This window comes from Castor canadensis, chromosome 3, assembly GCF_047511655.1.
Source record: "Castor canadensis chromosome 3, mCasCan1.hap1v2, whole genome shotgun sequence".
Taxonomy (NCBI): domain Eukaryota; kingdom Metazoa; phylum Chordata; class Mammalia; order Rodentia; family Castoridae; genus Castor; species Castor canadensis.
In genome coordinates, this window is record NC_133388.1 from 178946160 (window position 1) to 178961608 (window position 15449).

General features: G+C 39.1%; 1 protein-coding gene across 6 annotated transcripts in view; it reads left to right on the forward strand.

Moving 5' to 3' along the window:
* Positions 1 to 14781, forward strand: part of Col14a1 (collagen type XIV alpha 1 chain) — a 277904-nt gene extending 263123 nt beyond the window's left edge. For 5 of the 6 annotated variants that reach the window (XM_074069130.1, XM_074069129.1, XM_074069128.1 and 2 more), the window contains 3 exons: positions 10074 to 10151; positions 12140 to 12295; positions 13912 to 14781. In XM_074069130.1, the coding sequence (XP_073925231.1) occupies positions 10074 to 10151; positions 12140 to 12295; positions 13912 to 13991 (314 nt within the window). In that variant the 3' untranslated portion in view covers positions 13992 to 14781. Of the gene's footprint in view, positions 1 to 10073; positions 10152 to 12139; positions 12296 to 13093; positions 13670 to 13911 lie in introns of those variants that run through there. The other variant, XM_074069133.1, reaches the window with a different exon arrangement.
* The last annotated feature ends 668 nt before the right edge of the window (positions 14782 to 15449 follow it).

Sequence of the window (15449 nt, forward strand, 5' to 3'; positions counted from 1 at the left end):
AAGTGGTGGAGCACTTGCCAGCAAGCATGAGGCCCTAAGTTCAAACTCTAGTACTGCCAAAAAAAATGGGTGCTAGTGTATATTAAGTAAATATTATGTGTTGATTGCTAAGCATGTTATGCTCATAAAATTGTAGGGGATCAGAATTAGCCCCATTTTTAGGTGAAGAAACTGAGGCTCATTCAGACTGTTAATTGTGTGGAGTTGCACAGCCGAGCAAGGGAACTAAATTAAAATATCTGTGTTGCTCTACTCTGCCCTGTTCCTATCTCTGAATTAATTGTTTAGTGGGAGTTCCACAGAGGAGAGCCAGGGTTATGTAGTGTCTGGTAATCCCTGTTTTAGGAGGATTCCTAATAGCCACAAATTCAAAATATTCTACCTACTGAACTGGCCAGAATGACTTGTTAGTTGTGATTGTATTATTTGCATACTTCTTGTGCAGTCCTGTTTATGGATAACCTGGGGGCATCTATGCCTCTGCAAATGACCCAGTAAAGCTGGGTCATTCATGAGGTAAATATGAAGTGATAGAAACATTTCCATGGTGATTCAATTTGGCACATGACAATTCTAGGATTCCCAAGGCTGTATAAAAGAGTCCAACCAGGGGAATTACCTATAGAGAAACAATTGTGGATCTGGCACTTTGGGCTGCAGCTAGCGAAGTTGTATTTCTATTCCTTCATCTGACCTTGGAGAAAAAGAGGGGAGAGACCCGGAATGACACAATCATTCTTGTTTTACTTCTGATATTTTAGAAAAGAAACCATTTATATCTCTCTTCATTTATGATGGTGAATTAGTTGGCACCAACATGGTGAGATGGAAAGAATGTGGCTTGGGCTCCATCACTCATTTTTATTTACTTGAAATGAGTTTCTTTATTTAACTGAAGAACTTCACCAGTTACTAGCTATGTGAGCTCAACTACTTGAGCTTAAGTCATAGTCTCTCAGAACGGTCATCAAGTCCTTCCTAAGAATCTACTACATGTCAAGCAGGGTGCACAGCATTTTGTTGCCATGGTAATAAATTGGGCTTACGTTTCCTAACTATTAAGGAACCTTCCTGTCTATCAGAGAGATAGATATTGGACAAACAATATATGAATAATTTTATGTCAGTTTTGATAAGTACTATGAAAAAATACAGGGTGTCATATGAACATAGAAGAGGAAATTCTGGCTTAGTCTACAAAGATGGTGATGCTTTAGCTAAACCTGAAAGTTTAGTAGGAATGTGACAAATCAATGAACATTGTATTGCACATTCTCTGCAGAGGAAACAGCAGCATGTGCGATGGTCCTGAGGTAAGAAAGGGCTCAAAATTTTTAAAGCAGTGATTCTCAACCCTAGCTGACATATTATCCCCTCTTTACAGCAACTATCTGTGATACCATTTCTAGTGTTCCAAGAAGAAAATCATAGATAATAAGTGTAATCTATTTTTGTATGGAAACAAAAACATGAACTGGAGAAATAGAGTGCTCTCTAGTGTAACATAAAGGAGAACAAGAAGGAAGCAATTTATACTGAAATAATTTACTCCAATATGTACTTACGAGTATCAATACCCTGTAATCGTTTCACCCACAAAAACTTCCTCTACAACTATCAAGGATGCCTCCTAGACATAGCACCATTCTATGAGACTCATTGCTTTGAACAACAGAAATCAGTCTGGCACGAGAGGAGTTCGGAGTATACAATGGGGAATAAGAACCCAGGAGAAGAGGGGGAAGACAGAGGTTGCATGTTTCAGCCAACACTTGCTGGTTCTAGGAAAGGAATTTGACTTGATCATAAGAACAATGTAAACTTTCTACCATTGTTCCTAGGATATCATTCTGCATTTGTTTCTACTCTGTTCATAGTGAAGATCTACTAAGCCAGTAAATATATGATTTACATATATTTACATAAATGTAAATGATCTCCATCAATAGAACCACACCCCCACCTCCATTTCCACCCCCGCCAAACACAAGCAGAGACAGAATCAGCCTCGGTATAATGCTGTATAAATGACAGTCCATTTCAGAGACTTAGAAATAATCGTATGTCCCTAACACTCATGATCAAATGTGAGACAGCAAGTCTGAGCCATCCAGAGAGAAAACTGAGTCCTAAATAGATGTAAAGCTAGGAGAGAGAAGTGTGGTTCCTGCATTTAATATTCCCTTCATTAAAAAGAGCTGAAGCTAAATTTCGCAGAAAACTTTAGTAAAAAATCAGAATAAAAGCAGAGCAGCTCATTGCTGGGACTTCTGCAGTGGCAAGGATTATTTCTGTGAAATGTCCTAACACCCTGTGTGTCCTGGTTTATTCCCAGAAAAGCGATACCTATGGGACAGATCAACTTAATTAAAGATAAGTGTGGCAGAGCCTCATTATGGTTTGCTGTTTGACACTTGAATATTTATAAGTCTCCCAGTTATTTTGTACTGAAGTTGAGATTCAGTTGCATGGCACATGCTTCTTCTTTCCACTGCTGTTAAAAATCTGCTGAAATTCACTTTGCCTCATATTTCCCGAGAGACAGAGGATTCCTTTTTCTCACCCAGTAATCAGTGGCTAAGATCCAGTCAGCAACACCTTCCTCTGAAGTTTTGATGCTTTGTGTTTTCCTAATGTATGGCTGCCCTACGTCATTAGCAATGGATGCTCTTTCCCTTCTCCTCTCTGCATAATCTTTTATTTTTTATGGTTTCCACCCTATTTCAAAGTGACTCTGTACATTGATTGATTGTGGCTGCAGGAACTCCATGTATTAGTGATTTACCACTAATTTACTAGTAATTTACAAATTACTTTAAACTTAGTAGCTTACAGCAAAGAACACACGTGGCCTTGTTTTTGTGGGTCAGGGATTTGAGATGAGATGTCATCCAGGGCTGCAGTCAACAGGAGGTCTGGTTGGGGCTAGAAGACCTGCTCTGAGGTGGCTCCACTCATTCACTGGGCTGTAGTAAGGAGTTTCAGGCTAGCTGGCTGCTGGCAAGAGAGCTCAGTCCATTACCCTGGAACTTTCCATGGTAGTGGGTAAGTTTTCTCACAGCATGGCAGCTGCTTTTCTCAGGCTAGTGAGGCTCTTACGCAGTAAGGAGGAGTTCACAATGCCTCTCTGTACATCATCTTAGAAGTCACAAGCTTTTACTTCTATCATTCTGTGTCAGGAGAAGGTCATGAAGCACAGCCTACTCTCAAGCAGGGAAACTGGGCTGTACATTTTGATGGGAGGTGTACCAAAGAATTTTTGAGTAGGTATTTAAGCCATCAATTTCCCCTTAATCAAACCCAGTGTGATAATTCCAAACACTAAAGTGCCTCTTCTTTAGTGTGATTTTTAGGACACTGAGAAATGAGGGAACTTGGGAAGGGCCAACTTCGTGTCTGTGTATTTTCACCATTGATGTGTGGTTTTCTCTCTTACAGCCTTTCAAATCATTCAACAGCAGATGTGGCTTTTATAAGGAAATATAAAATGCAGATTTAAGTACCTAAAAACACAGTAGTATGGACTGGAAAAATGTTTTTCTAGAATACTAACAACTTTTGTGTTCTTATTTCTGAGATTAATTATAATCCAGACAAAACCAAACACAACACAATGAAGGATCAACAAGGTTATTGACAAATTGAAATTAAATTAAATTATGTCTTTACTCTCTGAAATTGGTAGAATATGACTCTGTTACAATAATAAAAAACTATAACTGGTGACTATAAAAACCATTCTGCCATGGAGGCCAATATATTTGGTTTCATAGCTTAAAAAATTGTAAAAGCCTTAGTTAGAGAGTCTATATAGATTCATTTTTGTGTGACACACATCATTTTGCATCTGTTGGAATATACTTTCTCTGGTTGACCTTTAATGATTTTGCTTCTGTTAATCCTATCTCAGTAATGAGGCTACATTCTCCCCAAAGATCAAATTCAATATATATTTTTCTTGCATTTCTCATAATACCTGCAATATAATAGTCATTTCATAAATCATAAATGATTTATGGTGTTGATTACCTCTTGGCTAGCTTTGTGACTGCTGCTCCTTATTCACCCTAGTCACAATGAAAGCCAAAGCCCATGTGGTTATCATACATCAGCCCTGAGACCTCAAGTGAACAGCACATTACAGCCAAGGTAACAATGCAAGCATTTCCATTCATGTCATCATTGTGATGTAAATTTAGCTAGAAAATCAGGGTGAGATTTTTAAGTAGATTTGGTAATACTGCATAACAGACTTCCTTTCAGGGATCAGCTGTATTGGAAGCATCTGTGTTTCCCCACAGACACACCATCCTATGCTCTCATATTCTGCTGTAGCTATTCTCTCTCTGCAATATAATTACTTGCCATCAGTCTGTTCTTCCCAACTCCGTGGTGACCTGCTGTGAGCAGGGAGTTTTTGACTCTGGATTCTCAGTCTCTGCTGATGGGACTGGGCTAGTCAGTTTGTTTTTGATCTACTCCTCACCCCGTTTTAGTGATGGGTCTCTTAGCTATGTGTTACTATGAATTCAGGCACCATTGCCCCCGGTTTATGGGCAAGCTCAGTCAATGGGGGACACTGAGGCAAATTGGAGGGTACAAAACAGGGAAAGCCAGGGGCATTTCTTCCCTCAACCTTGCCCCTGTCTCCTCTGCAACTCCATTTATAGCCACAACCATTCTGTGCTTCTGCTTTCATTGGACATCCTCTCTCTCTATTTCTACATCCTACTAGAAGGCCCTAGGCTCTGGACTCCATTCACACCATTGTTTCCTATTGTCTCTGCACTCCTAGGGGTGATAGTGGCTTCCTACTGTTGTTGGTTTACAGTTTGCATCTTTATGTGGCTTCTAAGCCTTTCTATCCCCTAATTGAGTCTCTGTAAAAATTCCCTCTGCCTGAATGATCTAGAGTGGTCTGTATTTCCCTGGTTGAGCCCTGAATTATAAAGGCATAGAAGATGGCCAGTTGTTAACATGAAAAAGGCAACAGGAAAAGGGAGCTATAATAAGGTTAATTTATTTAAAACAAAGTTGTAGCTTCCAACTTTGACCATCTTCACACAAAGCATGGAGCCCTATATGCTGGTACCAGTCCTATGGGCCAAAGACATAGAAATAGCAAAACTTAGCAAAATGCAAAGAATACTCTGTTGAACTCAATCCAATTACTCTGTCTTCTCATAACTAGGAACCTAGCACCTAGTAGGCTCAAGTATACATTGAATGAAGAACAGACTATACTTGTAATCCATTGCCAGCATTTCCTAGGCAACAGACAAATATAACACAGCTGAAGCCTTGCTCCAGTCTCTGACTTTTGGTACAATTACAATGAAAGCATTCCCCAGGCCTTGCATATCTGCCCAGGCATAAATCCTGGGAGTTCCTCAGAAGATCTGGGCTCAGAAGGAAGTGACTGCTCCGTGGAGCAGTATGAGAATGTTTGGTGTGGTCAGGCAGCCATAGGAATGAGTAAAATCTTCCTACGTGGAAGCCAACAGGCCAAAGAAAATAGGAAACAGACAGCAAAGGGCCAGACTCAGGACATGTAGTCAGTGTGAGCAGCATAAATCATTTCAAATTCAACCCCCAATCTTGCTGAGAGCAGAGGGCAAGTGGCAACTGAGAGAAGTAGCTGAGGAAATGCCATAAACATAAGGCTGATTGCTGAGTGAGGAGCCAGGGAGAGCATACAGACTGATCTGGCAGGCAGTAAGGAAGCCACAATGCTAGCAAAGAAGACAAAAATCAGCCTGCAGGTCCAGCATTGGGTGGAGAGGCAGCAAGAGCAGTGGTTAAGCAGAGAGGCTTCCATGAAAATCTGACTTAGTTGAAATTTTGGCTCTGTTACTTCCTAGCCAAGGACAGGTAGCTCAGCCTCTCTGTGTCTCAACCCTATTTCAGGGCAATAGTGGTGTCTACCTTCTTGGTTCTTGTGAAGACTAAATGAGTTTGTATGTGTAAAGCATCTGGCACTCAAAACCTAGTGAAATAATAAATAGGGATAGTTTTTGCACTCTGGGCCACATCTTTTCTTGGACAAAGTCCGTAATTGAAGTTTGCATTTCATACATTCATCCAATTGCTTGGCAGATGTTTTAAAAATTATTTTAATAGTGTATATTAACTATATACACTATAACTATATACATGACTTTTTCATACATGTATATAGCATACCTTGATTATATCTAGTTTCTTTATCCTTCCCTCCCCTCTGTCCTGACAAATATTTCTTGAGTGCCTAATATGTAACTGGCACAGGGGATACAATAAAATATTAAGGCAAACATATCCCTGCTTTTGTGGACCAGAAAAAGAAAATATTGTCTGAAATAAGTCTGAAATCGTTCTTAATGAGACTCTTAAGAATGAATGGATATAATTAATGTGCTTCTCATGGAGGTCACTGATAATGGCGGAGAGTATGTATATATGGAGGCAGGGGAAATGTGGGAAATCTCTGCACCTTTTACTCAGTTGTGCTGCAAAGCAAAAACTGCTCTAAAAATTATTTGAAAAATAATGACAGAAAGAAGGAAAAGAGAGAAAGAAAGGAAAAAGAAAAGAAGAATGAAAAAGAAAGAAAAAAGATGGAAGGAAAGAGGGAAGGAGGGAGAAAGGAAAGAAAGGGAACAGGGAAGGGAAGGGAAAAGACTTCTCTTTAAAGATTCTAAATACTTTTGGTAACTCCAAGAAAACTAAGGGTATTTTAATCTCGAACAAATCCTATTTTAGTAAGTTAGATCTTTATTTATATTAACTATGCTCATGAAAAAATTGCAGAACCCAAACTTAAGTGTCGCCAATTATATTCATCTCTAAAAGACACACAAGGAACTTAGTTTTGCATAATCCAGGAGTGGGAAAGAAGTGAAGCTTCACCCTTCAGAGTTTCTATTGCTTTTAACCCACAACTAAATATTGGTCTGAATGTTTATTAATTCAGCCTTTTCATATTTACTGGGTCACCTATTCATTGTGAGACTCTCCTTGCATCTGATGCTAGAGAGAAATAAGGCTTGGTCCCTGCAGTCAAAAGACCCAGAGTTTGGGGACTGGATGGACATGAAAAAGCAAGGCAGTAGGATATGTGATACCAAAGGAAGTAGAGATACCATGGAAGCAAAGAAATCATTCATTCATTTTACTTTGCTCAAAAATATTTGTTAGCTACATAGCATATGGAAGACATCACATAAGGTGTTGGTTATATGACCATGAATAAGATAGGTAACCCTTGCCCTCTAGGATCCATCATGGCTCTGCTGTTGTGGTACAAAGAAGGTTTGAGTTAGAACTTGAGGAATGAGGCATAATTATGGAGGCAGACCAGGCAACAGATGTCTTTGGACAGAATACCTTTTATACTGAGGAGTTCTGTGTGACTCTGAGTCTCAGTGCCCTTGTGGAGAGGACAATAGTACCTAGTCCTAGTGACTATCTCAGCACCAAATGGCCCCACATTAGATCCTCAAAAAAGAGATTTATTATGGGCAATGACTGTTTTGTCTGTAAATGATTTTGTGCCCAGGCTTTGCAGGTCTTAGGCATTCTGTGAATTCTTAGAGTCTGATGTTTTGACACTTAATTTTCTGACTTTTAACCAGGGGACTATGAGGCATAGCAAAAATATCTCTAGATTGATTTTTAGAGTTCTGAAGTGTCGTCAAAACTTAGCCTTCAATTTCAATCCTGATTTTTTTCACTCCAAAGAAAGAATGAGTTAGAGAGAGAAAAAGAGAAAGAGAGAGAGAGAGAGATCTATAGCCAAGCTCAGTTGTCATGGACATGAATATTTCTTTAGTATGAAAACCATATGTGTGCACATAGGCAAATAATTAATATATTAGCCTAGAGGTAGTCCAGAATGTATAATAAATACTTCAAGGACAATAAAATCTAAAATTTCCTGTTAGTCTGAAATTGTATGTCTAGACTTCTTTGTTTCATCATCGCTTACCTTCTCTTGTGTTACCAAATTCCATTTGCTTTCCTCTACATAACTAGAAAATTAAAACAAGATTTTCTTTTAATCTTCCCCATGTGTAAGCAAAAGTGAGAAGGTAGATCAGGAAACTGAAGGGCTGTTCCTGAGAGCATCTTCCTGGATGTCCTTTCAGGTTAATCTGTCCTCTTCTGGGAAAAAACAAGATGGTCCTCTGCAGCCCTGCAAGGTCGTGAGAGGTCTCTGAGTCACCATCAAGTTAATTAGAAGCAGCTTGTGTTAGTCATCAGTTTATTTTGTTATGTTCTAATTCTTTCAAAGTTAGCATTTCCCTGAAGGGAAAGTAATGTGAATTCTAACAGAAGAGGATTTTTGCTAAATTTCTAACTGCACGCTAGGGTATAAGCATTGACAAGCTTGAGAGCGCCCATCAGCTAAAAAGAACAAAGTCCAATTAGCTCCTGAACCAGGAGGTTGGTGCTTTTCTGTCTTAACAACTTGATTACCAATTGAGCATTAAGTGGTGACTGGTCAGAATTAATTGTGCATTTTTAATACTCAGAGGAGATTGCACTTTTACTTTTGAGAAATCACTTGCCTTCTTATATGCTCCTTAAAGATGAATCAGGTCCTCACAGGATGTCACAGGTTTGGTGGTTTGTGCTCTCACTGAAGCACTGGTCTTTTAGGAGCTCAGTTAACACCACCAATGACCAGTGCAGTAGTTTTGGGTGCTTGGGAGGATAGCAGTGGGGGGATCCAGCCTGCATGACTGCTGGCTAGGAAGAGGGTGTTTTTTTATTTCAGATGCCATGCTATCTTGAAACCCCAGAAAGAGGCTACTAGGAGCACAGAAGACACTCAAACTGCAAGGACAGTCATAACATATGCAGTATTTTTAAAACTTGTTTGTTGCCTACCACTGTCTTCTTTGCCAGTTATTTCTAGAGCAAATACTAGACCAATATCTTTCTTTTGGGATCTTAGAAACCAAGATTCTAAAGCTTATTATTTTTAGTTGCTAGAATTCTTGTTGTAACTTCTAATTTGTCTGCTGTGACTATGTATTATATGGGTAGTAAGGGAAAAATTTGTAATTTAGTTTTTTAATTCATTACATGTCTGCTACCCATCAAATTGGCTAGACTCACTTATATTTTCTTCTAGGCTTTGCCAGCTTGATACAATATCTCAATATGTGTAATGAAATGGATAAAACTCTGCATTCTGCTCTTTCAAATCATTGTTGTTCATGAAAAATAGACAGTAGAGACTTTCTATGATGTCAGCCAGTGCAACCCAATTCTAACTAAAGCAGCCTGCTCTTGGATTGAGGTTAGCCCTCAACACAGGTCTCTGTATGTGTCATAGGACTTTGTGGATGACAAGATGTCAAGAGTATATGTTCTTTGTTTTTTGTCTGTTAAATGTATAGTTTGTTAATAGTAACATAAGTTATTTGGAATAACAGATCTGTTCAACGGCAAAGAAACTCAAATAGGTTTAGATTTTTATGGGACTGAATCAGCCAAATCAAACACAGGCTTTCCTGAAGCTTCCAAGTTTTTAATGGAAACTCACGCTCTTCAGAACTGTGTTGCCTAATTATAATTCATGCCTTTTGCAGATACATGACAGAGTGGACCAAAAGGAAAATGTTAGACATGTCCACTTGTGATTTCTATTGTGCTACTTGTGGAGTGCCAACTGCATATGTTGAATGGCCTGGTATGTGCAAAAACACAGGCTGGATCCTGGCATGTTGAACCATTTCAGTAGGAAGGAAAAGGCATGTTTGCAGTATAGCAAACAGAGACTACAGAACTATAATGTGATCTTACATAAGCTACATATTTAATTTTAAAATCCCCATGGTACCCATAACTTTAAATCAATCCACTTCATTGTCTTCATCAGAAAGATACTTTTGAAACCTATAAAAATAGAACTACCAAAATGTAATTATAAAAAGATTTATTTCTTCCCCTCTTCCTTCCTTCTTTTCTTTCTCTCTTTCTTTCTTTCTTCTCTCTCTTCCTTCCTTCCTTCTCCCTTCCTCCTCTCTCTCTCCTTCTCTCCCTCCTCTCTTTCCTCCCTCCCTCTCTCCCATCCTTTGAAACAGGTCTAACTGGTGTCAAGGGGGAGAAAGGAAATCCAGGTGTTGGAACTCAAGGTCCAAGAGGTCCCCCTGGACCAGCAGGTAAATCTTTCTACCTAACAAGAAACTTCAAGATAAAAGGCTTTATATTTACTGATATCATAGACAAGGAAAATGGCAATATTATATCCTTGTATCTAACTGAAATTGCCATATTTCTCATTTATTTTAATAAAAGGCCAATTTTGTATTAACAATCCTCCTAACATACTAACCCAGAAAAGTTATGTCGTATTCTGGGCTCTTATTGGTTGTAGGAGTTAGGCTAGGCTACAATCCCAGATGATTGGTAGATTGACACAACAAAGATTTTTTACATAGTCACAAAGTGACTATGGGTAAGGCATTTCCTCATTTTGGACTCTGTGATCTTCATCCTGGATCACATAGCCTTTAAGGAAAAGATAAAGAGAGCCCATCAGCCTCAAATTTCTAAATACACTGGTGTGTTACTTTCTGTTACATTTTACTAACTGGAACTAGTCACACAGCCCCACTGAACTGCAAAGGAGCGAGGCATGAAATCTAAAGGAGCACAAGGGAATTTGAAGAACACTAGTCATTCCTGCTGTGGTTGTCCTACTGAGTGAAGTCTGTAGAAGTTTTGAGTGTAATGTACAATATTATGTGCTTTTGCAGTGGTTTCCCGATGAATGGACTTGTTATTAGAATTATTCACTCACATTCTGTTCTATACTTATAGTCCCAGTCTTAGCCACATTGACTCAAATGCTTTATAGTTTTTTTCTGTCCAATATAGTAAAGATTTTACAATATACCTCTAAGAGACTTTCTAAAGTTATAGGTCCATTTTGATTGTAAATACTTCTATTACTAGATATTGTAGAAGGAACTGGCCTAGCATCATGCATTACACAGAATAAGTGACTAGTGTGTGTTGATTGAGTGGAACTAAATGTATCTGAGAGCCACCATACTATTCAAATTGAATTTGATACTTGTCCTTACTTTCAGTTCTGGTTAAATAATCTTATTTCTAGTTGAAGAATACCTTTTAATCACTGTTGGAAGCCAGGCATAAAAACAAATAAGCATAAAAACCAAAATCCCAGCCTGAAAAACTTCTTAAATTAAAATAAAATTAATGCCCCCATTTCCATTCAATCTAAGTTATCAATCAATGAAGAAAAAAACTTCTTTTTGCAGGTACTAGGGTTTGAACTCAGGACTTCATTCTTGTTAGGAAGACACTCTGCTACTTAAGTCATGTCCCCAGTCCTTTTTGCTTTTGGTTATTTTTGAGATAAGTTCTTGGGTTTATGCCCAGGCTAGCCTGCACTTCAATTCTTCTACTTAAACTTCCTGACATGCTCATATCATGATGCTCAGCTATTGGTTGAGATAGAGTCTTGCAAACTTTTTGCCTGGGCTGGCCTTGAACCAGCATCCTCCTGATCTCTGTTTCCCAAGTAGCTAGGATTATAGGCTTGAACCACTGTACCTAGTCACCTAAAGAAATTTTAAGTTAGTGTAGTGGGACCATGTATTGGGGACCAATTTTAGACTTTTCATTTGTCTTTTCTAGGATAATTTTTTTCAGACTCCAGACTAATTTAATTATCTCAAACCATTGGCCAGTACTACTTTGCACGACCATTCTAACAGATTACAAGATTGAGATTGAGTGTGTGTGTATAAGTGCCCATATATTGGATGCATAAGTTGCTGTATTGGAAAACAGCAGCTCCACAGAGAAAACAAGATTGACACTAATTTGCTCCTTTCCCTTTAATGCCCAAGAGGTCATAGAAAAGAGTATATCTTGCTTTCCAGTTTCCTGAACTAGTTACGAGCACTGACCTCCAGAAGAGTATATGATTGCAGCATAGTCCTCTGCCAGAAAAGCCAGTTTAGGAAAAAAGAGTTCAAGGAGTAGAGAGAAGCAGATTATCCTAATTGTGAAGATGTGTAAGGTGCTTCTTGTAAGAACTGACTTACTTGGTGGTGGTCTCAAAACCCATCCTATGGTGGTAAATGGTCAACTTTTTTCATTTGTGGATGCTTCTTAGGACCTTCTGGGGAAAGTCGGCCTGGCAACCCTGGACCCCCTGGCTCTCCTGGACCAAGGGGCCCCCCAGGTCATCTGGGGGTACCTGGACCACAAGGTCCTTCTGGCCAGCCTGGATACTGTGACCCGTCCTCGTGTTCTGCCTATGGTGTGGGAGGTAAGTGTCAACTTCTTGTGGGCTTTGGGCAGCATTACTAAGGTTAGTACCAAATGGGGAGGATGTGCTATGAAAAGCAGAGCAGTCATGAGGAGGAAGAAGAGTTCAGATTCTTTACTATCTCACATTATCTAGGGGCATCATATTCTACAAAGTAGAAATTGCTGTAGAGGCTATCCCTTTAAAAGCCTTAAGAGGAAATTCAAATAACAGAAAACTTGTGAATTCCTTGCATCCAAATTGTGATCCACATAAACTTGGCCTCTGGTCTTGTACTTGGTAATTTGGAGAGTATGGTTTCTGGGGGCTTGTGTACTACATCATTTCTGTGGTCACGCCCATGACATCCTGTAAAATTTTACTCTTATTTTTAAAGAAACCTAAAACTTAGTACTTCCTCCATGCTTAGTAGGAATTCTTTTGGGTCACTTCCTGCCCACCACATGAATTCTAGGTGACAAAGAATAGTCTTAAGAAGAAATAACAGTGGTCACGCTGTCCTTGCCTTATCACTAACTATTGGACTGAGATTCTGAAAGACGAAGCTTCTTTAAAACGTCTAAAGTCTACATGCTGTGTGATGGGACCATTTTGGACATAGTTACTCTTGAAAGTTTCAAGGCAGAGGTTCAGAGATGAAAAGGGACACTGAATATATTAGTCAATGAATTTAAATTTATAGCTTCAGGAGAAATTTAACCTTAATTGCCAGAGGAATCGGTCAAAGTTTTTCTGATGTGTTTTTCTCTGTTCATCTTTTCCCTCCCTGTTCTCTTGAATCCCCTGTCCCTTGTTAAGATCTGATCCCTTACAATGATTATCAGCACTGAAGTAGAAATGCTCCACTCTGGTTACATTGTCCGAGGCATTTGGCTATGGATACAGAACTGTCCTGTTTGCCACCACCACTAAGCCCCTATCCCTAACAATGGACACTCCTCTTTCCTGCCACCTGCTTCCCTGCCTTCCCACTTTCAAATCTCTTGCCCATCTTGCTCCAAACACAATGGCGGGACAATAATGGAACTTAACCAAATCCTAATGTCAAATGTAATAGAAACTGAGTGCTCCAAGACAACCTGGATAGAGGTGTATGGTGGTATGCCACAAATTTATTCCAAACTCCTCTATGGGAAGGCTCTGTGATAAAATTCTTTAACTGTGCCTTTTCCTCTTCCCTGTCCTCATGCAAGGTGAATGAACATCTTACCCTCTGACCACCCTACTCTTTCTTCCTCCCTTGGTCACATCCCCCACCCCCTTCCCCTGGTGATAGACTTTTAACATGAGAGTGATAGTAAAATTTTATTTTTCTTGTATAATTCTGCTGTGTTTTTAGGGTTTCGCTTGTAAATAAAACATAATATTTAAGCAGTTGGCTGTGGTTCTAGTTTTCTAACAATTCTCTAACATATCATTCCCTTCCTCCCTTTACTAACTGTGAAACTTCATGGGGAAGCTGTGTGGTGGGCAAGGCAGCACTACTTTCTACCCTTGCAGGATATCTCTGTAGTTTACTGACCAAATCTGTGTCTCTGAGGACCCAGGTGAGGGGAGAACATTGATTTATGGTTCCTGGGTCCTATCAAGTCCCCACCCCCACTTTTCCTCTTTAGCTCCCCATCCAGATCAGCCGGAATTCACCCCTGTGCAAGATGAGCAGGAAGCTATGGAACTGTGGGGATCCGGGATCTGACAGCTTCAGGAGACACTTGAAGACCAACGGCAAGACCTCTCAAGGAACTACACTTAAGAAAATGTCGTTATGTGGTTTGTATACTACTCTGCAGGGGCTTGTTACAGCAGCCTGAGTCTCCTCCTTGGATAATGCTGATGTTGCTGTTATTATTAACAAAACATTAAATTTTAAAAAATCCCCTTAATCTATTGACATTATCAAAATAATTTCTCTTCTCTGATATTAATGACATGCCAGATAATTTGTTTCATCCAAAGAAGATTGCTCAAAGAGAATGGGGAAACATAAGTTGAATCTTTTCTATGCTAGATGATCTCAAGCTCTAAAATGAACAAGATAGATATGATTGTGTTAGAAGGAAATGGGGCCCCAGCAGCTGAAGAATGAATCCAAAGAGATTCACAGATACCATTTCCCCCAGCCTATGGGAATGACCTTGCCGATGGTGCAAAGGATGATCATTGGTGAAACTACCTCTTGCTTCATGATCTGTCACTGAGATCACTTAGTAACTGGTTTCTCCGGTATCCAAAAATAAGTGTTAGAATATAACCTTTTTGGACTTGATAATTTAAAAAAACAGATTTAGTTTTTTGGTGTTTTTAAACTCATGTTAAGTAATGACTTCCCACTGGTTCTGATGAAAGATACATTTTTGATAATTTGTCCAGAAGTATGTTCCAGGCTTGCCTCTCCTTATCTACAGGGATTCTTTTGAATATGGAGATAAGTTTTTGCAGATCTGTTTGTTTTCTCTTTTATAAGCAAATAAAATTTTTTTAAATAATGTATGTGGATTCTTTTTGCTGCATTTCTAAATGTCATCCTTAACTTCTGTGTTCTTAGTTGAGTGTCCATCTGAAAAACAACAGCTGCTTTCTTTTAAGTAAGCATTCTAACTTTCACTTCTCATTCATTTGTCCTCAATGAAGTAGGAAGTTGAACAGAAGAAGCAGTGTACTTAAGAGAAAGAGACTGGGAGAATTTTATTATTCATCTGTAACACCAAGCAGGAAAGGCAGTGCAAATGTGTGAATACTGCTGTTTCCCTGTGGTTGACAAGGGGTCCCTCTGCCTTCCAATATTGAGAAAAGCCTGAAAACTCTAGAAGGTAGAGAGGAAATGAGATTGAATCTAATAGATTAGCCTTTAAACAAGACTTTGACTCTTTCTTAGAAGGAAAAATCTAAGTATTTGGGAAAGGTTTGAGTTCTATTATATGATACTTGAAAACAGGATGAAAAAATAAACCATGACTTAATGCATGTTCCTTTTCCTCTGTTGCATCTCCCAGGTAAAAGCCAATTTTAAAAAGTTGGGATGGGGTCATTACCAGAAGCTTGATTCTTTCATCAGGAAAGGGCTCATGAGAAGCATTGTGTCTTTCTGATTCCCAGGTTCTCTGACTCTTTGTCCTTCTAAGGGTTCCCTGAACTTTGGTTCCCATCACTGCAC